The following is a 24,840-nucleotide window of genomic DNA, read 5'->3' on the forward strand; positions in this document are numbered from 1 at the left end:
TGGCGGCTTTCTGTCGCTCTTGCTCTTCACGCACTCCATCTGCTGCAGACACTCAAACTCCTTCCCTGATCTCTCCTCCTTCTCTCCTTTGATACAGCAGGAGGAGATGAGTTAATTGTGTGCAGGTGTGTGTGCCACGCACCTGATTTAGATTATGCAGGCATTGCTCCGCTCCACCGCATCATCTGCCTCCTTGCCGCCATCTTGGGCAGGGCAGCGTGCCTCTCCACAATGGTCACTACTGCCTAGTTTGTCTTGTTATATTCTTATTTTACTGTCATATTTTTATTCCCATTGTTGCTTTTTATTTGTATTCTTATTGTAATATTTTAAATTTGTTTCCATTTATACCCCCATTATTTACTTTTTACTTTTTAAATCGACCTCAACTCTACACTGCTGCTGGAATTTTAATTTTCCTGAAGGAGCTCTCCTGAAGGAATTAATAAAGTTCTATCCATCTATATATAAAACCTAGCCAATAGTATAATGAGGTTGCAAAGATAAAATACCGTTTCAATTTGTTTTTTCATACTGCGTAAATTCAATTAGCACATGTTAAAAACAAAGCGCACATTTGTCATGAATATTGTCCAGGAATTCTTCCATAATTCTAAGTATCGCTATATGTAGTTAGTACCGCCCACTTCCCTATTTTACCAGGAAGTGGTTGTGTTTGCTCGGATGACGTCACAACGACCAGCTCTATTCGAGACTGCAGTGGAAGCCGCTAACGTCAAAAAGTATCTTTAACTCTCCGACCAACACTGTGACGGCCATCTTCGACAGGTATGTAAGCGGATGTTTTTAACGACTTCCTATTTTTTAAGAAGGCGTAGGTGGAAAAACACAAATATCTCCGGGGAAATTTGACCCCTGTAAACGTCAAAGTTTGTGACTCACGTTAGCTCTATGGCGACATTTCTCAACACCGAGCGACTCTTCAGACGCTGACGCTCTTGTTTGTGTTTCATAAATGTCACAAATATTACATGTCGTAGATGGACGCATGTTGAAGTTGTCAAGTGTAAATAAGATGTACCCTTATTGTATTTGTTTCTACTATAAACGTCATAGTCGGGGGTCAGCAACCCGCGACTCTTTAGCGCCGCCCTATTGGCTCCCCGGAGCATTAAAAAAAAAAGGATTGAAAATGGACACATGGGGGGAAAATGTGTATTTTTATTTTACTATGTTTTTTGTTTATGGACAAACATGACACAAACCTTCCTAATTGTTAGAAAGCCCACTGTTTGTTATGTTTTTGTGTATGCTTCACTGTGGTATTAGAATAGAAAGTACTTTATTGATATCTGAGGGAAATTCAGCACCACAGTTCGCTCACAATAAACAATAATAATAATAAATAATATATGACATGGGCTTCACAGTGGCAGAGGGGTTAGTGCGTCTGCCTCACAATACGAAGGTCCTGCAGTCCTGGGTTCAAATCCAGGCTCGGGATCTTTCTGTGTGGAGTTTGTATGTCCTCCCGTGAATGCGTGGGTTCCCTCCGGGTACTCCGGCTTCCTCCCACTTCCAAAGACATGCACCTGGGGATAGGTTGATTGGCAACACTAAATGGTCCCTAGTGTGTGAATGTGAGTGTGAATGTTGTCTGTCCATCTGTGTTGGCCCTGCGATGAGGTGGCGACTTGTCCAGGGTGTACCCTGCCTTCCGCCCGATTGTAGCTGAGATAGGCGCCAGCGCCCCCCGCGACCCCAAAAGGGAATAAGCGGTAGAAAATGGATGGATGGAATATATGACATATATTATATGTATATAATATGTGAATAATATTAATCTATTCTACATATATTCTACATTTAAGTGCAGCCAAGAAGGAACATATGCATTATACAGTCTGATGGCTGTCGGTATGACGGACCTCCTGTGTGGTTCCGTGTTGCATTTTGGGAGTCTGAGCCTTCCACTGAACTTGCTCATTCTCTCCGCGAGGTCCGAGTGTAGTGGGTGGGAGGTGTTGTCCATAATGGCTAGGAGTTTTGCTAGATTTCTCCTCTCTGACGCCACCGCCAGAGTCCAGCTCCACTCCCACCACGTTACTGGCCTTCTCTACCAACTTGTCCATTCTTTTTGCGTCCCTCATTCTCAGCCCACTGCCCCAGCGGGCCACGGCGTACAAGAAAGCGCTCGCCACCACCGACCCGTAGAACAACGTCAACATCTTTGTACAGACGTTGGAGGATCGTAGCCTCCTGAGGAAGTTTAGGCGGCTCTGTCCCTTCTTGTAGAGGGCCTGAGCGTGTTTTGACCCATTCAGCTTGTTGTCGATGTGTACTCTGAGGTATTTATAATCCTCAACCATATCCACATCGACCCCCCTGATGGAAACAGGGGTCGCCAGAGTACTCCTCCTCCTTCCCAGGTCCACAACCAGCTCCTTGGTCATTGTCACATTGAGCTGGAGGTGGTTCTTTCCACACCATACCCATTGCTGGGTATTGTGGCCAAACGGCACAATAGTTTCATATAGCATCACATGGACAAAAATAAGACCTTCTGGAGGAAAGTTCTGTGGTCAGATGAAACAAAAATTGAGCTGTTTGGCCACAATAACCAGCAATATGTTTGGAGGAGAAAAGGTGAGGCCTTTAATCCCAGGAACACCAAACCTACTGCCAAGCATGGTGGTGGTAGTATTATGCTCTGGGCCTGTTTTGCTGCCAATGGAACTGGTGCTTTACATAGAGTAAATGGGACAATAAAAAAAGGAGGATTACCTCTGAATTCTTCAGGACAACTTATCATCAGTCCGGAGTTTGGGTCTTGGTCGCAGTTGGACAATGACCCGAAACACACTTCAAAAGTGGTAAATGGATGGCTAAATCAGGCTACAATTAAGGTTTTAGAATGGCCTTCCCAAAGTCCTGACTTAAACGTGTGGACAATGCTGAAGAAACAAGTCCATGTCAGAAAACCAACAAATTTAGCAGAACTGCACCCATTTTGTGAAGAGGAGTGGTCAAAAATTCAACCAGAAGCTTGTGGATGGCTACCAAAAGCGCCTTATTGCAGTGAAACTTACCAAGGGACATGTAACCAAATATTAACATTGCTGTATGTATACTTTTGATCCAGCAAATTTGCTCACATGTTCAGTAGACCCATAATAAATTCATAAAAGAACCAAACTTCAGGAAAGTTTTTTGTGACCAACAAGTATGTGCTCCAATCACTCTATCACAAAAAAAGGAGTTATAGAAATTATTGGAAACTCAAGACAGCCATGACATTAAGTTATTTACAAGTGTATGTAAACTTTTGACCATGACTGTGTGCTTCACGGATGAGAGTATTTAGTGAACATCGTTTTTTTCTTCTAATTTCTGCGGTTCTTGAACTCACCATAGTGTGGACTGCGACGCAACAGTTTGTTTACATGTAAAATCTTTCACTCCTTCTTTGTCTCATTTTGTCCACCGAAAGTTTTATGCGGTGCGTGAATGCACAGAGGTGAGGATGTTGATGTTATTGACTTGTTGGAGTGCTAATCAGGCATAATCAAGCTAATCGATGCTAACATGCTATTTAGGCTAGCTGCATGTACATATTGCATCATTATGCCTCGTTTGGAGGTATTTTTGAGCTCATTTAATTTCCTTTACTTAACTCCTCTGTGTATTTAATTTATATTTGCATGGTGTACCCAGGGTGTACCCCGCCTTCCGCCCGATTGTAGCTGAGATAGGCGCCAGCGCCCCCCGCGACCCCAAAAGGGAATAAGCGGTAGAAAATGGATGGATGTCTCATGACACATTATCTGTACGTAATATTGGCTGCATTTCTAATAGTTGTTTGTGTGCCATTTTGTTCCAGACCACAGCAAACATTACCTAGCTTGCCAAAGATTGTAATAAATCCATTAGAAGAAGAAAGCCTGCCGTTTCCTTTAACTTGGACACACACATCTATACCTTTGGCCATTAAAAGGCAGTAATTTCCATTAGGAAATTAATTGAGCTCAAATATATCAAACAATGAGGCATAATGGTGCAATATGTACATACAGCTAGCCTAAATAGCATGTTAGCATTGATTAGTTTGCAATCATGGATTGACAAAATATGCCTGATTAGCACTCCAGCAAATCAATAACATCAAAAAAGCACACTTTTGTGCATTCATGCACAGCATAAAATGTTTGGTGTAGAAAATGAGACAAAGGCGTGACATAAAACACGTCTTTCTGTGGCAGCATCAAAGAAATTTGTACATGTAAACAATCTACGAGGAGTTCAAGGATCGCTGAAATGAGTAGGACAAAACGGTGCTTGCCAAATACTCAACAGTGAAGCATGTATAACATAAACAGTGGGATTTCTAGCAATTAGGAAGGTTTGTGTCATGTGTGTATCTCTACAAAAAATATATATTCTTCATCTTTTATTCCTTTTCTCACATCTCAGAAAGAGGTCCAGGGAGCCACTAGGGTGGCGCTAAAGAGCCGCAGGATTGCTGACCCTCGCACTAAGGTAAGATGTTGTTTTAACAGAATAGCTTAGCATATAGAGTGAAACCTGTTTATCTCAACTCTCTGGCTGTCAACACAAGCGGTTGTCAACATAGCAGAAAAAGAAACCAAAATTAACTGTTGCTGCCTTTTTAAAGTTAAAGTTAAAGTACCAATGATTGTCACACACACACTAGGTGTGGTGAAATTTGTCCTCTGCATTTGACCCATCCCCTTGTTCATCCTCTGGGAAGTGAGGGGAGCAGTGGGCAGCAGCGGTGCCGCACCCGGGAATCATTTATGGTGATTTAACCCCCACTTCCAACCCTTGATGCTGAGTGCCAAGCAGGGAGGCAATGGGTCCCATTTTTTTATAGTCTTTGGTATGACTCAGCTGAGGTTTGAACTCCCAACCTACTGATCACAGGGCGGACACTCTAACCACTAGGCCACTGAACATTATTACACTTTTTATTATTGTTTTGATATTATATGAGGCCTTTTCCCACCAACATTTCATGAACTTAAACTTGAAAACTTTAGTGCCAGGAAGTAGAGGTTCCAAGAACTTAAAGTAGAGATGTGTGGTTTGTGTTTCCACCATATTTGACAGTTAAGGTAGTTCATAGAAATCAGGCTGATGACGTATAGAGGAGTGGTTTAATTAGTATATATCTACATTGATACCTTACCATGCAAATAAACAATATTAGGTCATATTTATTAAAGGAGTGGTAGAAACTGGATGGATGGAGCCATATGTAACAATGTGGCCAGAAATGGTACTACAATCACGGTCAAAATTCTGTAGTCCCCCCCATTTCTCCCTGACAGAGGTTGCCAGGTACGTGCAGTGATTTCGCCAGATTCTCTTAACATTTTGATGATATTATGGACTGTAGATGGTGAATTCCTTAAAGTGTTGAGAAATATTGTGCTTAAACTGGAATGTTGTTCTTAAACTGTTCGACAATTTGCTCACGCAATTGTGATCCTCGCCCCACCCTTGTTTGTAAATGACTGAGCGTTTCATGGAAGCTGCTTTTATACCAAACCTGTTCCTAATTAGCCTGTTCCCCTGTGGGATGTTCCAAATAAGTGTTTGATTAGTATTCCTCAACTTTCTGTCTTTTTTACCGCTTGTGCCGGATTTTTTGAAACATGTTCCAAATTAGCTGATATTTGCAAAAAATAAAGTTTCTCATTTCCAACTAGGGCTGGGCGATATGGCCTTTTTTTAAGATGTCGATATTTTTAGGCCACATCACAATACACTATATATATCTCTGTATTTTGCCTTAGCCTTGAATGAACACTTGATGCATATAATCACAGCAGTATTAAAGTTAAAAAGTAAGGGTTAAAGTACCACTAGGTGTGGTGAAATTACCCCATGCATTTGACCCGTCCTTTTGTTCCACCCTCTGGGAGGAGAGGGGAGCAGTCAGCAGCAGCGGTGGCCACGCTCGGGAATAATTTTGGTGATTTTTCCCCAATTCCAACCCTTGATGCTGCGTGCCAAGCAGGAAGGTAATGGGTCCCATTTTTATAGTCTTTGGTATGACTAGTATGATGATTCTATGTGTCTACATTAAAACATTCTTGTTCATACTGCATTAATATATGCTAATTTTAAACTTTCATGCAGAGAGGGAAATCACAACTAAGTCAATTGACCAAAAGTGTTTTTATTAAACAGTTATTAAGCAGTGGCACAAACATTTATGTCATTTCCAAAACAGAAAGTGCAGGATTGTCAGGCACATTTTAAAACAAGCTATGAGTGCACTTTTGTGCATGATGTCACTAAGATGACATATCAAAACAACACTAAATTAAAGTGCACTTTTTGTACAGAACACCACTACAATAGTTTAAAACATAAAGTGCACTTTTTTGCATGATGTCACACAAGATATTTCAATAACTATCAAATAAAAATGAGCTGCACAATAGGAAATCAAATAGTGTATGTTCTTCACTATGTGGTAGGTTCCTGCTTACGTTATCTCCTTCTGTTGTGGACTATTTTTTTCATACGGTGTTGATCTGTAAATGGTTGCCTCGCCATTTTGTTGGTGTGGCACCGAATGGAGATGTTGCCATGCGGAGTAAGCACTCTTCATTCTCTAGCAGGTGACTTTTCAAATGATGCTACATATTAGCAGTAATGCTACTTTTTGTAGCAACGCTTTTGCCCCACACTTGACAAATTAAAGTTGTCTCTTCGACATATTCCCACTTGAAGCCAAACCACCGCCAGACGATGGACACCCTACTGTTTTTCTTGGGAATTAATTATTCCTTCATTTTGTTACCAGATTCGCACATTCTTTCTCTGGTATTACCACTCGCACCACAGCTAATGTTACCCATGCTGCCACCTCTCTGCTCCGCGAGAGCGTATACGTACAGTTTGTGACGTATGTAAGAAGGTGCGCTTGTTTAAGTCATTGTGAGAAGGAGACACATGAAAGAGTGAGAAGAGCCTGTAGTGTAATGCCAGCAGCTAAAAGCAACTGCGTGAGAACGTATACTCCAATATCACGATATAGTCATTTTCCATATCGCACAGAGACAAACCTGCGATATATCGAGTATATCGACATATCGCCCAGCCCTAGTTCCAACGTTAAGTATCTTCTCTTTGCAGTCTATTCAATTGAATATAAGTCGAAAAGGATTTGCAAATCATTGTATTCTGTTTTTATTCACCATTTACACAACGTGCCAACTTCACTGGTTTTGAGTTTTGTATTACACATTAGAATGCATAAAAAAAGAGAAAAACATTGTTCTTGTCTCACATTGGGATTGTGTTCCAAATGCCCCCCACAATGCAGTTCCCCCTAAAAGCGCACACAGTAAGTCAGAAAATGACAAAGAAACACACTCGTAAAAAATGCTTATCTTACTTCCTAAATATTTTTCATATAATTTACAGGAAAACTCCAAACTGAAAAGACATAAAACCCCTTTTAGTTTCCAAGTCCTACTCTTGTTGTGGGACTGGTCTCGTTGTAACAGCCATCTGTTTGTTCACAAGAAATTTGGTGGAAGTGTTTCAAAACAGAAATTTGGAGGAATTTGTTTGTTATTTACTGGGATGTAGGCACCCTGATCTTTGACTGATGCAGCTGGAGACCCAAGAACAATAGAAGGCTTCATACTGAAGGCTTTGTTTGGTGTGTGGTGGCCAGCAATATGAGTCCTGCTTACATTAGTGACAACAACAACAAGGGCCTTCTTTCTTCATCTTCATGTTGCTGGGTAGGGTTTTGCAACAATAACATACACGCAGAAAAGTAAGTTAACGACAGCTTTGCAACTTATATTTAATTGAATGGACTGCAAAGACAAGATACTTATCATACGAACTGGGAAACTTTATTTTTTTGCGAGGATTAGCTCATTTGGAAATAAATGCCTGCAACATGTTTCAAAAGAGCTGGCACACGTGGCAAAAAAGACTTGAGAAAGTTGAGGAATGCTCATTAAAACAGTTATTTGGGACATCCGACAGGTGAACAGGCTAATTGGGAACAGGTGAGTGCCATGATTGGCTATAAAAGCAGCTTCCATGAAATGATGAGTCATTCACAAACAAGGTGGGGGGGGGGGGTCACCACTTTGTGAACAAATGCGTGAGCAAACATTTCTCAAAACGAGCTATTGCAAGGAATTTAGGGATTTCACCATCTACGATCCGTAATATCATCAATAGGTTAAGAGAATCTGGAGAAATCACTGCACGTAACACAATGATATGTAATGCAGTTGTGATCAGTCTTTGTAAACGGCCATGAAGATGAACGGACTGCAATCATTTATCCATGTGTCGTTTTACTACTCTGGGCCCATTTATTTTGTGTCAATGGCTCACTGGTGCAGCTGACTAAAGTGTGAATATAGACTCCATACAGAGTAGGGACTAATCTTCACCTCCTTTGTCGCAAATAAATAACAGGAACCGAACTGTTAGTGCAAAATGAATTAGTGGTGGCCCGCCACAAATAAATGAATGTAATGGAAAACAATGACTGTTGTATAATAGCTTTGTGTTGTAGATGACAAAGCATATTATCAGTGTTAATGGTATCATTAGTAACATTTAAACTTTTTTTTTTACTCTTTTTTTTGCATTGTTGCTGTTTTTTGTAGTATTTTTACTGTCTGCTGTGGGTCAATAAAACATTTGGGGGCTGTAAAAGGCCCCTTGGCTGCATTTCGGACACCTTCTGCTCAAATGGGAAGGCAGAGTTTGGAAGTTTGCAGTGATACTTTCACCAACATAGGACGCACAACTTAAAGAAACAAACAAAAAAAACGATACAGATACTTTCCTGCTTCTCAAAACTTAAAACATCTATATCTGTTTGTTCTTTAAGTTGGATGTTACTGTAGTTTGAGCAGCACCTTTCTTTAAGGCTGGCTATTTGGCAGCTTCTTTGAGTTTGTTTATTTGGAACATGCATGCGTACAACATGCGTGCATAAACATTTCCAGTTTCTTTATTCAACATGTTTGAAAAGGAGTAGGAAGAAGCAGGGCTTATTTAACCCTACCCCTTTTCCTTTACATATGTAAATTGCTGACACTTTTGTTCACATCCTGTTCTCAATTTATTCACAGTATACTCCATAAGTAATAATATTGAAAAATAAATCATTATTGAAGTAAGTTGTATTTCAAGATTGTCAATGAATTCAGAATGTTTACCATACTGTCCTTTGTAAAGACTTTTAAGTTTAAGGAGTTTCTTGAAGTGGATCATTGTAGTACATTGTTTGATTCCTTTGCTTAATCCATTCCACAATTTAATTCCACATACTGATATACTGAAGGTCTTAAGTGTCGTACAAGCATACAAATGTTCTAAATTCCATTTTCCTCTAAGGTTACATGTCTGCTCTTTTGTTGATAAGAAATGTACATTCTTGGGTAGTAGTAGGTTAGTTTGCTTTGTGCATATTTTAGCTGTTTGTAAATAAATGTCTTGGAATTTTTGATTCAATAAATACAGGGTTTGAATGTTCTCTATATCCAACATTATGTATTATTCGAACTGATCTTTTTTGTATCACAGTTAATGAAATGTACTTTTGTACAAACCCCGTTTCCATATGAGTTGGGAAATTCCATCCATCCATTTTCTACCGCTTATTCCCTTTCGGGGTCGCGGGGGGCGCTGGCGCCTATCTCAGCTACAATCGGGCGGAAGGCAGGGTACACCCTGGACAAGTCGCCACCCCATCGCAGGGCCAACACAGATAGACAGACAACATTCACACTCACATTCACACACTAGGGCCAATTTAGTGTTGCCAATCAACCTATCCCCAGGTGCATGTCTTTGGAAGTGGGAGGAAGCCGGAGTGCCCGGAGGGAACCCACGCAGTCACGGGGAAACATGCAAACTGGGAAATTGTGTTAGATGTAAATATAAACGGAATACAATGATTAGCAAATCATTTTCAACCCATATTCAGTTGAATACATTATTCAGTTGAATATGCTACAAAGACAACACATTTGATGTTAAAACTGATAAACTTTTTTTTTTGTTACACATAATCATTAACTTTAGAATTTGATGCCAGCAACATGTGTCAAAGAAGTTGGGAAGGGTGGCAATAAATACTGATAAAGTTGAGTAATGCTCATCAAACACTTATTTTGAACATCCCACAGGTGTGCAGGCTAATTGAGAACAGGTGGGTGCCATGATTGGGTATAAAAACAGCTTCCATGAACTGCTAAGTAATTCACAAACAAGGATGGGGCGAGGGTCACCAATTTGTAAACAAATTGTCAAACAGTTTTAGAACAACATTTCTCAACAAGCTATTGCAAGGAATTTAGGGATTTTACCATCTACGGTCCGTAAAATCATCAAAAGGTTCAGAGAATCTGGAGAAATCACTGCACGTAAGCGATCATATTAAGGACCTTTGATCCCTCAGGCAGTACTGCATCAAAAACCGACATCAGTGTGTAAAGGATATCACCACATGGGCTCAGGAACACATAAGTTGAACAGTTGCTCCCTTGACTTGGTTCCATCTAATTGCAACACGTCAACATCTGTGTCCTCCATTATTTTCTTGTGTTTCAAGTACATGGGCCAGACGTGGCCGTCAAAGAGGCCGGGGGGGTCTGGTACCATGTACTGACCAGTGTCAGTAACCACAGTTGGTCGCTACATCTGTACGTGCAAGTTAAAGCTCTACTATGCAAAGTGAAAGCCATTTATCAACAACACACAGGAACGCCGCCGGCTTCGCTGGGCCCGAGCTCATCTAAGATGGACTGATGCATGTCTCCCATCGAAAATGTGTGGCGCATTATGAAGCGGAAAATACGACAGCAGAGGGCCCGGAGTGTTGAACAATTGAAGCTGTACATAAAACAAGAATGGGAAAGTATTCCACTTTCAAAGCTTCAACACTTAGTTTCCTCAGTTCCCAAACGTTATTGAGTGTTGTTAAAAGAAAAGGTGACGTAACACAGTGGTGAACATGCCCTTTCCCAACTACGTTGGCACGTGTTGCAGCTATGAAATTCTAAGTTAATTATTATTTGCAAAAAAAAAAAAGTTTTTGAGTTTAAACATCAAATATCTTGTCTTTATAGTGCATTCAATTGAATATGGGTTGAAAAGGATTTGCAAATCATTGTATTCCGTTTATATTTACATCCAACTCATTTGGAAACGGGGCTTATAGTTATTTCCCCATATTTCTACACAATGACTCATATATGGTAACATTAGCGAACAGTAGAGAATATAGAGTGATTTTTGGTCGAGAACATGTTTTGCTTTATTAATTTTTGGTGGGTTTTTTTGCTACTTTATGTTGTATATTTTTTCAATCATTATACCAAGAAATATGGTTTTATTTACTCTTTCAATTTCTATTCCGTCTATTTGTATTTGTGTTTGACTGTCTCTTCTACTGTTACCAAATAGCATTATTTTAGTTTTACTGAGATTCAAAGATTCTGTTTTTGTCAAACCATCTTTTTAATTTGTTAATTTCTTCTGTTATTTGTGTTAGCTTCTGTGTGTTTTCTCCTGAACAACACGCAGTTGTAACGTCCGCAAATAATACAAACTTTGACTATTTTGTAACTTTACAAATGTCATTTATTTAAGGTTTAAGACCAACTCTCGGATGTCATACTGTTCTTATTTTTTAATAAAATATTGTGTCAAATGCTTTAGACCAGTGGTCCCCAACCACCGGGCCGTGGCCCGATTGGTACCAGGCCGCAGAAGAATTTTTTATAAATAAAATAAAAACTTTTTATTTTTTATTAGATCAACATAAAAAACACAATATACACTTACAAATAGTGCACCAACCACAAAAAAATCCATTTTTCATGACAAAAACGTCCCTTTTTCATGACAAAGAAGAAAATTTAAAAAGAGGACACTCCCCTGGCCGCGGGACAAATTATTAAGCGTTGACCGGTCCGCGGATACAAAAAGGTTGGGGACCACTGCTTTAGACAATGCTTTGACTTAGACAAACTATTGATCCACAAGGGAAATTGTTCCACACAGTAGCTCAGTTATAAAGGATGGAAAGGATAATGCAGGTATAAAAGTAGACAAAAAAAGTACCATAGTAGCAATATAAAATATATAATATTTGCATATTAAATATACAGTATAAAATATTTTCTGATATTATATTATATTTTTATATAATATATACAACATATAACAAATCCAAATGACCATGTACAATATTACAGTATTACATTGGGTAATTTCTTCTGTTATTTCCATTAAGCCATGGAAGCAGTGCAGGCATCCTCCCAGACTGTCAAAATACTGTCGTATTGATACTGGTGTTTCTTGTGGCTGATAAGGTTTGATGTGTTGAAGCTCAATTTTTTTTTTTGTCCTACTCGTGGAATGTTGTTAAAATGTTTGCTGCAAATACCAATTGAAAAGTCAGTGAGCAAAAGGGAAATTTACACAGGAAGGAGTGCTTGATTTGTTAAAAAACTACTGATCACTAATGTTACCATATCTGAGTGAAATATGGGGAAATAACTACAAAAGTACATGTCATTCATTAACCGTGTTACAAAAAAGATTAGTTAAAATAATACATAACAGTGTTTTCCACAGGTCAGGCATCTATTTGTGGTGGTGAGGTCGGGCGGCCGTGCGGATTGTTGGGGGGTTGGGGCTGCGGCGGCGATGACCAAGAAGAATGCGTAGTTGGAATATAATTACAACACTTTATGTACATATTTATATAATATTTACGTATTTATATAATGTGTAACTACAAGCTCCATTCACAGACAGAGTCCCATTGCTTTTATGAGCGGTCGAGCGAGTCAAAAAGCCGAAAAAGAAAGAAAAAAAAATATTTTTAAATTTTTTTAATCATTTTTTTATTTTATTTGTGGCGGCCGTGATTCTTTCTTGGCGGGCCGCCACAAATAAATGAATGTGTGGGAAACCCTGCATGATGTTGGATATCCTTTATTTATTGAATCAAAGATACTGAAATTCCACGACATAGTGAATTTGCAAACAGCTAAAATTATACACAAAGCAAACTATAACCTGCTACCCAAGTATATACACAATTCTTCTCAAAAAAAGTGGAGAAATATAATCCATCCATTTTCTACTGCTTATTCCCTTTGGTGCCTATCTCAGCTACAATCGGGCAGAAGGCTGGACAAGTCGCCACCTCATCTAATCTTTGAGAAAAATGTAATTTAAAACATTTGTACGCACGCACAACACTTAAGACCTTCAGTATACAGTATCTAAATGTGGAAATAAATTATGGAATGGATTAAGCAAAACAGTCAAACAATGTACTAATATGATCCACTTCAAGAAAGTCTTCAAACTTAAAGTGTTTACAAAGTACAAAGTACAAAGAAGAAGAACCATGATAAACATTCTGAATGTATTCATCCATCCATTCTTTTATTCTCAAAATAATCTTTCTTATCTCAACTCATGAAATATATAGCTTACTTCACCAATTTGTATTTATTTATTTATTTATTTTTATTGTGATTAATTATGCAGTATATTGTGAATAAATTGAACAGGAATTGAACAAAAGTTTTAGCAACTGTTATGTAAAGGAAAAGGTGTAGGATTAAATAAGCTCTGCTTCTTCCTACTCCTTTTCGAACATGTTGAATAGAGAAACTGAAATTGTGATGTATCATGTTGTGAAGTGAATTATAAATAATAAATGGGTTGTATTTGTATAGCGCTTTTCTACCTTCAAGGTTAATTATATTTATGTAGAGCTTTTTTCTAGTGACTCAAAGCGCTTTTACATAGTGAAACCCAATGTCTAAGTTACATTTAAACCAGTGTGGGTGGCACTGGGAGCAGGTGGGTAAAGTGTCTTGCCCAAGGACACAAAGGCAGTGACTACGACGGCAGAAGGGGGGATCGAACCTGGAACCCTCAAGTTGCTGGCATGGCCACTCTACCAACCAAGCTATGCCGTATGCATGCATGTTCGAAATAAACTCAAACTCAAAATCCTCTAAAGTATAGTACAGGTAAACTTGCCTCATTAAAGCAGTTTTTTTTTATCGGTGTGACATAATTTATTTTATCAGCCCAATATAATCTGTCTGATATGTACAGTATCGTGCAGCCTTAGTTTTAAGCATACCATATTTCCTTGTATAGCCGCCGGGGCGCTAATTAATTTAAAACCTCTTCTCACTCCTGCGCTTACCAATGGCATGCAGTAAAAATTGAGTGTGATTAAAAAAAAAATTAATAATAATTTTTCTGCGGCCGCGGCCCGGTGGTTAGGGACCACTGCTCTACAACATCTCATTGCGCCCACAATGATATCTGCGTGCAGGCCAGATGCATGCATTTCGCATACTTGGTCAACAGCCATACCTTTTACACTGATGGTTGCGATATAAACAACTTCAACACTCTTACTAATATGCGCCACACTCTGTGAACCCACACCAAACTCATTTCTGGAGAACATCGGCTCTGTAACACATTATAAACGCAACATTAGAATTACCCAAAATGCCATGCGTCCATGACTCTTGGCTATATTATACACGCGCCCCCAACCCCGCCCACCTCAACCAACGCACGGAGAGGGGTGAGGGGAGGCGGGGTTTGGTGCTAGCGGGGTGTATAATATAGCCAAGTGTCATAGATGCATGGCATTCTGGGGAAGTATTATGTTGCGTTTATAATGTGTTACAGAGCCGATGTTCTCCCAAAATGTGTTTGTCATTCTTGTTTGGTGTGGGTTCACAGAGTGTGGCGCATATTAGTATGAGTGTTAAACTTGTTTTATATCACAACCATCAGTGTGATCTGTATGGCTGTGGAACAAGACCCCTGGTTTACACATAGTAAATGCAAAAAAGACCTCCTCCACCATTTTGAAAAAGATGACAGGGGAAGCGCAACTCGTGATGTCACGAATTTGACCCGGCGGTAAAAGTAAGCATGCGCAATAAATTTGGGGAGCGAGTTTGACCCGGCAGTAATTCAAGGCAGGTGCATATTACATGCCTGGCAGCTGTTCAAGGAAATACGGTATTACTGTCAACCGGCACCATATTACTATATGTACTGTTTAGGTACTTGTTTGGCCTCTTTGTGGTCACATCAATTATTGTATTTAATTGGCATTTGAATTACTGGTACTCTGGTTTTCATCAGTAATCCCTTCCAAAGGTTTTGACGGAAACAAAATCGTACAAAAACCAAAATTATTTTTCCCATAAGATGTAAGGCCTATTAATCCATTCCAAACACCCCAAAAATATAAACACAAAACACATTAATCATTTGAGAGATGAGTAAATAATAATTATATAAGTAAATAATCACTAGAGAGATGGGTAAATAATAATTTGATAGGTAAATAATCATTAGAGGGATGGGTAAATAATGATTTCATAGGTCAATAATCATTTGAGAGATGCGTAAACAATAATTTGATAGGTAAATAATCAGAGGGATTGGTAAACAATCATTTGATAGGTAAATAATCATGAGAGTGATGGGTAAACAACAATTTGATAGATAAATAATAATTTGATAGGTAAATAGTCATTAGAGAGATGAGTAAACAATAATCAGAGGGATTGGTAAACAATAATTTGATAGGTAAATAATAATTAGAGATGGGTAAACAATAATTTGATAGGTAAATAATAATTTGAGAGATGAGTAAATAATAATTTGATAGGTAAATAATCATTTTAGAGATGGGTATGTAATAATTTGATAGGTAAATAATCATTATAGAGATGGGTAAGTAATAATTTGATAGGTAAATAATCATTATAGAGATGGGTAAGTAATAATTTGATAGGTAAATAATCATTATAGAGATGGGTAAGTAACAGGTGGTATATTTAATCACTGATGTCAGTAGACAAAGATCAGATTGTGTTTCCTACCATGTTGTTGTCTTCTTCTAAGATGCTGGACATGTGGTGTTGAGCAGCAGGCAGTCCCAGTCCCAGTCCTAGTCCCAATCCCAGGCTGAGCAGGAGGATGAGGCCCATACCTCCATGACCACTTTAGCCATCGCCGTGCGCGGCCTCCTGTTGGCCTTCACCTCTATGAAGCAAGCCGCCATCTTGGACCTACGCTTCCACCCCAAATGGCGGCCGATCGCCGCGGTCTCCCTGCTGGCCTTGGCGCTCATGTTGTACCTGCACTGGACTGTGGGGGGCGCAGACGCACCTGTGGACGCTCTGCAGCTGCATCGCAACGACGTGCTGGGAAACGTGGACGCACACGCCCGCCGCCGCCACAGGAGGCTCAAAACTTACAATGACACCTACCCTCTGAGTCGGCCTGTCAAGACCAAGGACGGCGTCAGGTACTGCATCGGGGTCATCGCGGACCTGGACACGGCCTCACGCAGCACCAAAGACCAGACCTGGTTCAGCTACATGAAACGAGGTCATGTGACCGTCTCACACGCCGCTGACAGGCTGGAAGTGGAGTGGGAAGATCATGTGATCACACTGGAGACTCACCTGGCTGAGAAAGGACGAGGTAATGTGTGTGTTGTGAGAGTGTGTGTGCATATTGTCTGTGTATTGTGAGAGTGTGTTTGTTTGTGTCTGTGTCTTGTGAGAGTGTGTGTGTGTGCATATTGTCTGTGTTGAGAGTGTGTTGTGTCTGTGTGTTGTGAGTGTGTGTGTGTGTGCGTGTGATTATTGTCTGTGTTGTGAGAGTGTGTGTGTGTGCATATTGTTTGTGTATTGTGAGTGTGTTTTGTTTGTGTCTGCGTGTTGTGAGAGTGTGTGTGTGTGTGCATATTGTCTGTGTTGTGAGAGTGTCTGTGTCTGGTGAGGGTGTGTGTGTGTGTGCATATTGTCTGTTTTGAGAGAGAGTGTGTGTTTATTGGCTGTGTGTTGTGAGAGTATGTGTGTGCGTATTGTCTCTGTTGTGATAGTGTGTGTGTGTGTGCGTATTGTCTGTGTTGTGAGAGTGTGTGTTTGCATATTGTTTGTGTGTTGTGAGAGTGTGTGTTTGCATATTGTTTGTGTGTTGTGAGAGTGTGTGTTTGCATATTGTCTGTGTATTGTGAGTGTTTGTTTGTGTCTGTGTGTTGTGAGAGTGTGTGTGTGTGCATATTGTCTGTGTTGAGAGTGTGTGTGCGTGTGCATATTGTCTGTGTTGTGAGAGTGTGTGTGCATATTGTCTGTGTTGTGAGAGTGTCTGTGTCTGGTGAGGGTGTGTGTGTGCATATTGTCTGTGTTGTGAGAGAGTGTGTGTGTATTGGCTGTGTGTTGTGAGAGTGTGTGTGTGCGTATTGTCTGTGTTGTGATAGTGTGTGTGCGTATTGTCTGTGTTGTGAGTGTGTGTGTGTGTGTGTGCGTATTGTCTGTGTTGTGAGTGTGTGTGTGCGTATTGTCTGTGTTGTGAGAGTGTGTGTTTGCATATTGTTTGTGTGTTGTGAGTGTGTGTTTGCATATTGTTTGTGTGTTGTGAGAGTGTGTTTGCATATTGTCTGTGTATTGTGAGAGTGTGTTTTGTTTGTGTCTGTGTTGTGAGAGTGTGTGTGTGCATATTGTCTGTGTTGTGAGAGTGTGTGTGTGTGTGCGTGCATATTGTCTGTGTTGTGAGAGAGTGTGTGTTTATTGGCTGTGTTGTGAGAGTGTGTGTGCGTATTGTCTGTGTTGTGATAGTCTGTGTGTGTGCGTATTGGCTGTGTTGTGAGTGTGTGTGTGTGTGTGTGTGCGTATTGTCTGTGTTGTGAGTGTGTGTGTGCGTATTATCTGTGTTGTGAGAGTGTGTGTTTGCATATTGTTTGTGTGTTGTGAGAGTGTGTGTTTTCATATTGTTTGTGTGTTGTGAGAGTGTGTGTTTGCATATTGTCTGTGTATTGTGAGAGTGTGTTTGTTTGTGTCTGTGTGTTGTGAGAGTGTGTGTGTGCATATTGTCTGTGTTGAGTGTGTTGTGTCTGTGTGTTGTGAGAGTGTGTGTGTGTGCATATTGTTTGTGCATTGTGAGAGTGTGTTTTGTTTGTGTCTGTGTGTTGTGAGAGTGTGTGTGTGTGCATATTGTCTGTGTTGTGAGAGTGTGTGTCTGGTGAGGGTGTGTGTGTGCATATTGTCTGTGTTGTGAGAGAGTGTGTGTTGTGAGAGTGTGTGTGTGCGTATTGTCTGTGTTGTGATAGTGTGTGTGTGTGTGTGTGTATTGTCTGTGTTGTGATAGTGTGTGTGTGTGCGCGTATTGTCTGTGTTGTGAGTGTGTGTGTGTGTGTGTGCGTATTGTCTGTGTTGTGAGTGTGTGTGTGTGTGTGTGCGTATTGTCTGTGTTGTGTGTGTGTGTGTGTGTGTGCGTATTGTCTGTGTTGTGAGAGTGTGTGTTTGCATATTGTTTGTGTGTTGTGAGAGTGTGTGTTCGCATATTGTCTGTGTATTGTGAGAGTGTGTTTGTTTGTGTCTGTGTGTTGTGAGAGTGTGTGTGTGTGTGCATATTGTTTGTGTATTGTGAGAGTGTGTTTTGTTTGTGTCTGTGTGTTGTGAGAGTGTGTGTGTGTATGCATATTGTCTGTGTTGTGAGAGTGTCTGTGTCTGGTGTGTGTGTGCATATTGTCTGTGTTGAGTGTTTGTGTGCATGTTGTCTGTATGTTGTGAATGTGTGTGTGTGTCTGTGTTGTGAGAGTGTTTGTGTGTGTCTCTGCATATTGTTTGTGTGTTGTGAGAGTGTGTGCATATTGTCTTTGTGTTGTGAGAGTATGTTTGTTGTGTTTGTGCATATTGTTTGTGTGTTGTGAGAGTGTGTGTGTGTGTTGTGAGAGTCTGTGTTGTGAGTGTTTCTGCATATTGTCTGTGTGTGTGTGTGAATATTGTCTCTGTGTTGTGAGAGTGTGTGTGTGTGTGTGTATCTGTGTGTGCATGCATATTGTTTGTGTGTTGTGAGAGTGTGTGTGTGTGCATATTGTGTGTGTCCTCTGTGTCTGACCGAGCGTCTCCCCCCCCAGGCATGGAACTGTCTGAGCTGGTGGCCTTCAATGGTCAGCTGTACAGTGTGGATGACCGCACAGGTGTGGTGTACAGGATTGAGGGCAGGCAGGCAGTGCCCTGGGTCATACTTCCTGACGGGGACGGCTCTGTTTCTAAAGGTCAGTGTCTCACTTGACCTCGTCAACACACATGTGTGACACAACTGCCAGCATTAAAACTTGCACACTTTTTACTTTCTGCCTCACAAATGTTTTTTTAAGAAATATTTTCTCGCGGCCCAGCCTCACCCAGACTCTGCATCCAGTGGCCCCCTGGTGACTTGAGTTTGAGACCCCTGACCTAAGGGAAACCTTTTTAAATACTAGTCAGATACATTCTGAAGATGCCCAAGTGATTTTTAAGCTTAGGCCCATAAAACATTTACTGGTTAGTTTGAGTGTAAGACATTGGCACAGCAGCTCCCTCATCGGACTGTAGCTGGTACTGCACTCGCTGCTCTGCTCATACTTCGTCTGTGTATCACTTCCACCTGGTCCCCATAATGAAGGTGGTTGTCTGTTTGTATTTTATTTTTGTGGTTTAAGATAAGATATTTTATAATTTAATAATAATTTACTGATCCAACACAGGGAAATTTGGGTTATTTTGTTTACGTGTTCCAAATATTGGTAAAGAGAACATTTATTTCCTTGAAAAGTGAAAGGTTTGTTATCCTGGCATTAATAGTACTGTGATTGTGTATGCTATCTGTAGGAGCCTAAATACTGTTTAAGTTCATTGAAATTTAATGGTAGGTGCATTATGTTTACTCAGCCAAAATGGGACTATTTACTTTATTTGCATGATAAGAACATTTATATATTGAATGCTTAGAGTAATTATATGAAGCTCACTTTATTTGTAATTTTTACATTTGTCAAAATAATTTGATGACTATTTTAATTGCATATATGGCAGAAGGATCTGTGTGGTAAGGTGTTTTTTGGAAGCATGGTGTTATGGGTAATGGCAGTCAGGTGTGGTGGAATTGAGCCTCACAGTTTTTTTTACCTCACTCATACTTTTTCCCACTCTTACTTTTTCTAACTTTTACTGTAAAAAACTATCTTTATTTTGTCATTCATTTGTTCCTACATGGTGATTGTTTTACGTTTTTGAATTATTAAAGGCCTACTGAAATGAGATGTTCTTATTTAAACGGGGATAGCAGGTCCATTCTCTGTGTCATACTTGATCATTTCGCGATATTGCCATATTTTTGCTGAAAGGATTTAGTAGAGAACATCCACGATAAAGTTCGCAACTTTTGCTTGCTAAGAGAAAAGCCCTGCCTCTACCGGAAGTCGCAGACGATGACGTCACATATTGATGGCTCCCCACATATTCACATTGTTTTTAATGGGAGCCTCCAACAAAAGGAGCTATTCGGACCGAGAAAACAACAATTTCCCCATTAATTAGAGCGAGGATGAAAGATTCGTGTTTGAGGATATTGATAGCGACGGACTAGGAAAATAAATAAATAAATAAACGCGATTGCATTGGGACGAATTCAGATGTTTTTAGAGACATTTACTAGAATAATTCTGGGAAATCCCTTATCTTTGTATTGTGTTGCCAGTGTTTTAGTGAGTTTAACAGTACCTGATAGTCGGAGGTGTGCGTCCACGGGTGTGTTGACACCAGTGTCTCAGGGAAGTCGACGGCAGCTATGGGTGGCACAAGTAAGAAGCGACTTTTTACCACAATTTTCTCACTGAAACCTGCTGGTTGACATTCAGTCAGGATCCATAGTGAAGTTTCACCTCCGTGAATTTTAAACAAAGAATCACCGTGTGTTTGTGTGGCTAAAGGCTAAAGCTTCACAACTCCATCTTTCTTCTGTGACTTCTCCAATATTAATTGAACAAATTGCAAAAGATTCAGCAACGGAGTCCAAAATACTGTGTAATTATGCTGTTAAAGCAGACGACATTTAGCTGTGTGTGTGCGCAGTGTTAATATTTCTTAACAGCCTGTGACGTCAAGCATACACGTCATCATTATGCAATGTTTTCAAGAAAAAACTCCTGGGAAATTTGAAATTGTAATTTAGTAAACTAAAAAGGCCGTATCGGCATGTGTTACAATGTTAATATTTCATCATTGATATATAAACTATCAGACTGCATGGTGGGTAGTGTGGGTTTCAGTAGGCCTTTAAGTTCACAAGTAAACCATACAAACGAAGAGGAACGTCTGGAGAGTTTTGTTTGTTGTTGCCGCAGCAAACGGAGCAGGATAAAGTAGAGGAGCGTCAAGCTAAGGCTACATTCGGAATCTACAGTATCCATCCGTAGTTAAAACTAATATATTTTTCCAAAAACAAAATCTGTTTTAGTGTTCCTTTCATACAGCATGATTACCTAAAAGTATGATTCACATTCAGAATGTTCCATCCTTGGAGTTGCAGACATTACTACTAAATAGCAGTTTTCAGTAATGTCACAGAAGATGCAGGATTTGCTTTAAGATTTAAGTGGTGAAACTTCCTATAAGAGGACAACTGTAGTGCTGTGTTCTGAGGATCATGTCACTTTTTTTTTTTTTAATTGTTCTCAGTAGTCACATACGAATTTGTGTGAATTATGCAAAAATATTTAAATTTGGGCCCCCATGAACCATATTAACTCTTTCTTCCCCGGGTCCCCAGTAAGAATGATCAGCACATTACTTCATCAATCAAGAGAATTAAAGGCCTACTGAAAGCCACTACTACCCACCACGCAGTCTGATAGTTTATATATCAATGATGAAATATTAACATTGCAACACATGCCAATACGGCCTTTTTAGTTTACTAAATTGCAATTTTAAATTTCCTGGGAGTTTCGTCTTGAAAACGTCGTGTAATGATGACGTGTACGCAATACGTCACGGAATTTTAGGAAGTGTGAGCGCTACACACACACACAGCTAAATGTCGTCTGCTTTAACGGCATAATTAAACAATATTTTGGAGATCTGTGTTGCTGAATCTTTTGCAATTTGTTCAATTAATAATGGACGAGTCAGAGTAGAAAGATGGAGTTGGGAAGGTTTAGCCTTTAGCCACACAAACACGGTGATTCCTTGTTTAAAATTCCTGGAGGTGAAACTTTACTATGATTCAGAGCGCGGTCAAGCGAACATGAATCCAGACATAATGTCAACCAGCAGGTTTCGGTGAGAAAATTGTGGTTAAAAAGTCAGTTTTTACCGGAAAAAGCTGAGCTTGTGCCGTCCATAGCTGCCGCCGACTGCCCTGAGACACTGCGCGTCAAGACACCCATGGACACACACCTCCGACTATCAGGTACTATCTAACTCACTAAAACACTAGCAACACAATATTTGAAATAAGGGATTTCCCAGAATTATCCTAGTAAATGCGTTTTAAAACATTGGAATATGTCCCAATGTTTTGTTTTTTTAACTCTTTTTTTTTTTTCCCCTAGTCCGTCGCTATCAATATCCTCAAACACGAATCTTTCATCCTCGCTCAAATTAATGGGGAAATTGTCGTTTTCTCGGTCCAAATAACTGTTTTGTTGGAGGCTCCCATTAAAATCAATGTGAATATGTGAGGAGCCATCAACATGTGACGTTATCGTCTGCGACTTCCAGTAAAAAGAGGCTTTTTCAGGAAGTACCAAAAGTGGCAAACTTTATCGTGGATGTTCTCTACTAAATCCTTTCAGCAAAAATATGGCAATATCGCGAAATGATCAAGAATGACACATAGAATGGACCTGCTATCCCCGTTTAAATAAGAAAATCTCATTTCAGTAGGCCTTTAAAGATGTTTATGAGCTAAATGGCCAGTGGCCATTTTACCTCTTTTTTTTTTTATGCCTCCACAACCTTTAGAGAGGGTGGTCCCCACAAGCCATGATCAAAAACGTGGTCCCCATTCCAAATGATAATCTGTGTGTGTGTAGGCTTTAAAGCAGAGTGGCTGGCAGTGAAAGACGAGTGTCTGTATGTTGGCGGTCTTGGAAAGGAGTGGACCACAACTACTGGAGAGGTCGTCAATAACCACCCAGAGTGGGTGAAGGTTGTGGGTTACCATGGCGACATCGAGCACGAAAACTGGGTGCCACACTACGACGCCCTGCGGAACGCCGCGGGCATCAATCCACCAGGTTAGTCCCATTCCCCCTCCATCCTTTTTAGATTTGAATCTCTTCCTGAAATAAAGAAACAAGTGCGTGTTCTCCTGCAGGATATTTGATCCATGAATCAGCGGCGTGGAGCGAGCGTCTCCAGCGGTGGTTTTTCCTGCCTCGCCGTGCCAGTCACCAGCGCTACGAGGAGACGGCGGACGAGCAGCGTGCGACCAACCTCCTGCTGTCCAGCAGGGCGGACTTCAGCGACATCACCGCGCGACACATCGGCCCTTTGAACCCCACACGCGGGTTTTCCTCCTTTAAATTTGTTCCCCACACGGACGACCAGATTATTTTGGCCCTCAAGTCAGAAGAAGACGGCGGCACCATCGCCTCCTACATGATGGCGTTCACGCTCGACGGCCGCGTGCTGATGCCGGAGACCAAGATCGGAGATGTGAAGTATGAAGGACTGGAGTTTATCTGACAAACACTGTACTGTAATAATTAATCATGAAGATATTACTTAGCAACTTCCAGTCTGTAGAGAAAAACTATGAAAATAGTCTTTTTTTAATCAAAATGTTTTTTATTTTGTATTAACTTATATTTATACTGACGAGTATTCCCAAGCTGTACAATACTAACTTATCTAAAGATAGATAATATATTTATAACTGAATAAATTAATCCCCCATGATGAATGTCAGTTTCTTCCTGCCCATCAGCAAATATATCAATAAAACATTAATTTATTAATGTCTTTATTGACCATCTAAAAATGTTTTTTTGTAAGTCATTAAGAAGTAAATTGCAGGTGATGATTGTTGTAAATTTACACTTTTTGTTATTTCAAAAGGAAATGGAGGTCATTTTGAGTGAGTTTATAGACTTGTTCCCATGGCGATGACATCTTGAGGCAAACCGGCCATCTTGATGGGGTTAAAGGAACCCAGTTTGGCGTAGAAGTCAAGCATCCTGCGCTCGCTGTGTCTCAGCTCACAGAACACGCCTCTGGAGCCTGAAAAGTGTCAAAGTTGTCATTTTCTCCCCCCTTTCTGTGCGTCCCAATACTTTTGTTGACGGACGTACCGCAGCTCTTGACGGCGGACAACAGCTGTTCAATCATACGCTTTGCGGGCGATGGGTCGCTGACCCTTGGCAGCACTTGTCCTGTGACCAGCGAGGGGAAGTCCTCAAAGGCAGAATGATTCATGTCCCCCTGGTGGTGAGTGGAGGTAAAACACCAACATCTGTATTTTCTCTCCAACATTTGACATATTTGTTGTGACTTTAAAATGTCACCTGGATGTTGGCTGTAGCTGCTTTGGTGTCAGTGAGTGCCAGCATGTAGCCACACACGCCCAGCTCATCCTCCAGGACAAGAGCACACTGAGGAGTTGGGGAAATGTCCCCAGTGGACAGCCTGGAGTGGATGAGACAATGTCGTCATAGAGTGGGTGGATGTGATCACACATTCCATCACTACGTCAAGGGCCCCGTTTTGTGTGAAGCATTGCATGCAAGATGTCAGTGAGTGACAGGTAGTAAATATATATATATCCCGGTCCCCTTCCTGCTCCATCACTGATAAGAAAATAATTTCAAATTTCTTGACTTATTGCCTGACTTGTTATTACTTCTTAATGCTGGGCTGGTAAAATGAAGTGTAAAAATAACATTCAGGTCGGGGTTGTGTCAGGAACATTGGCTATTTTATGTTTTCATTATTTTAAATGTCCATCCATCCA

General features: G+C 40.4%; 2 protein-coding genes across 6 annotated transcripts in view; one reads left to right on the forward strand and one right to left on the reverse strand.

Moving 5' to 3' along the window:
* Positions 1-624: 624 nt before the first annotated feature.
* Positions 625-23,789, forward strand: LOC133538952 (soluble calcium-activated nucleotidase 1-like). Of its 2 annotated transcripts, XM_061880908.1 has the most exons (6): positions 625-789; positions 4,432-4,497; positions 15,955-16,539; positions 18,980-19,120; positions 22,922-23,125; positions 23,206-23,789. In XM_061880908.1, exons 3-6 carry the CDS (start codon positions 16,047-16,049, stop codon positions 23,574-23,576), a joined length of 1,209 nt encoding a protein of 402 aa, XP_061736892.1. In that variant the 5' UTR covers positions 625-789; positions 4,432-4,497; positions 15,955-16,046; the 3' UTR covers positions 23,577-23,789. The 2 variants fall into 2 exon arrangements, with proteins under 2 accessions (XP_061736892.1, XP_061736893.1); XM_061880909.1 differs by lacking the exon at positions 4,432-4,497 and having other exon boundaries at positions 650-789.
* Positions 23,790-23,836: 47 nt separating this feature from the next.
* Positions 23,837-24,840, reverse strand: part of ogal (O-GlcNAcase like) — a 37,231-nt gene continuing 36,227 nt past the window's right edge. For all 4 annotated transcript variants that reach the window (XM_061880905.1, XM_061880907.1, XM_061880906.1 and 1 more), the window contains 3 exons: positions 24,395-24,515; positions 24,182-24,311; positions 23,837-24,110 (listed from right to left, as the gene is read on the reverse strand). In XM_061880905.1, the coding sequence (XP_061736889.1) occupies positions 23,974-24,110; positions 24,182-24,311; positions 24,395-24,515 (388 nt within the window). In that variant the 3' untranslated portion in view covers positions 23,837-23,973. The remainder of the gene's footprint in view (positions 24,111-24,181; positions 24,312-24,394; positions 24,516-24,840) is intronic.

This window comes from Nerophis ophidion, linkage group LG20 (genome assembly GCF_033978795.1).
Source record: "Nerophis ophidion isolate RoL-2023_Sa linkage group LG20, RoL_Noph_v1.0, whole genome shotgun sequence".
In the NCBI taxonomy this organism is placed as follows: domain Eukaryota; kingdom Metazoa; phylum Chordata; class Actinopteri; order Syngnathiformes; family Syngnathidae; genus Nerophis; species Nerophis ophidion.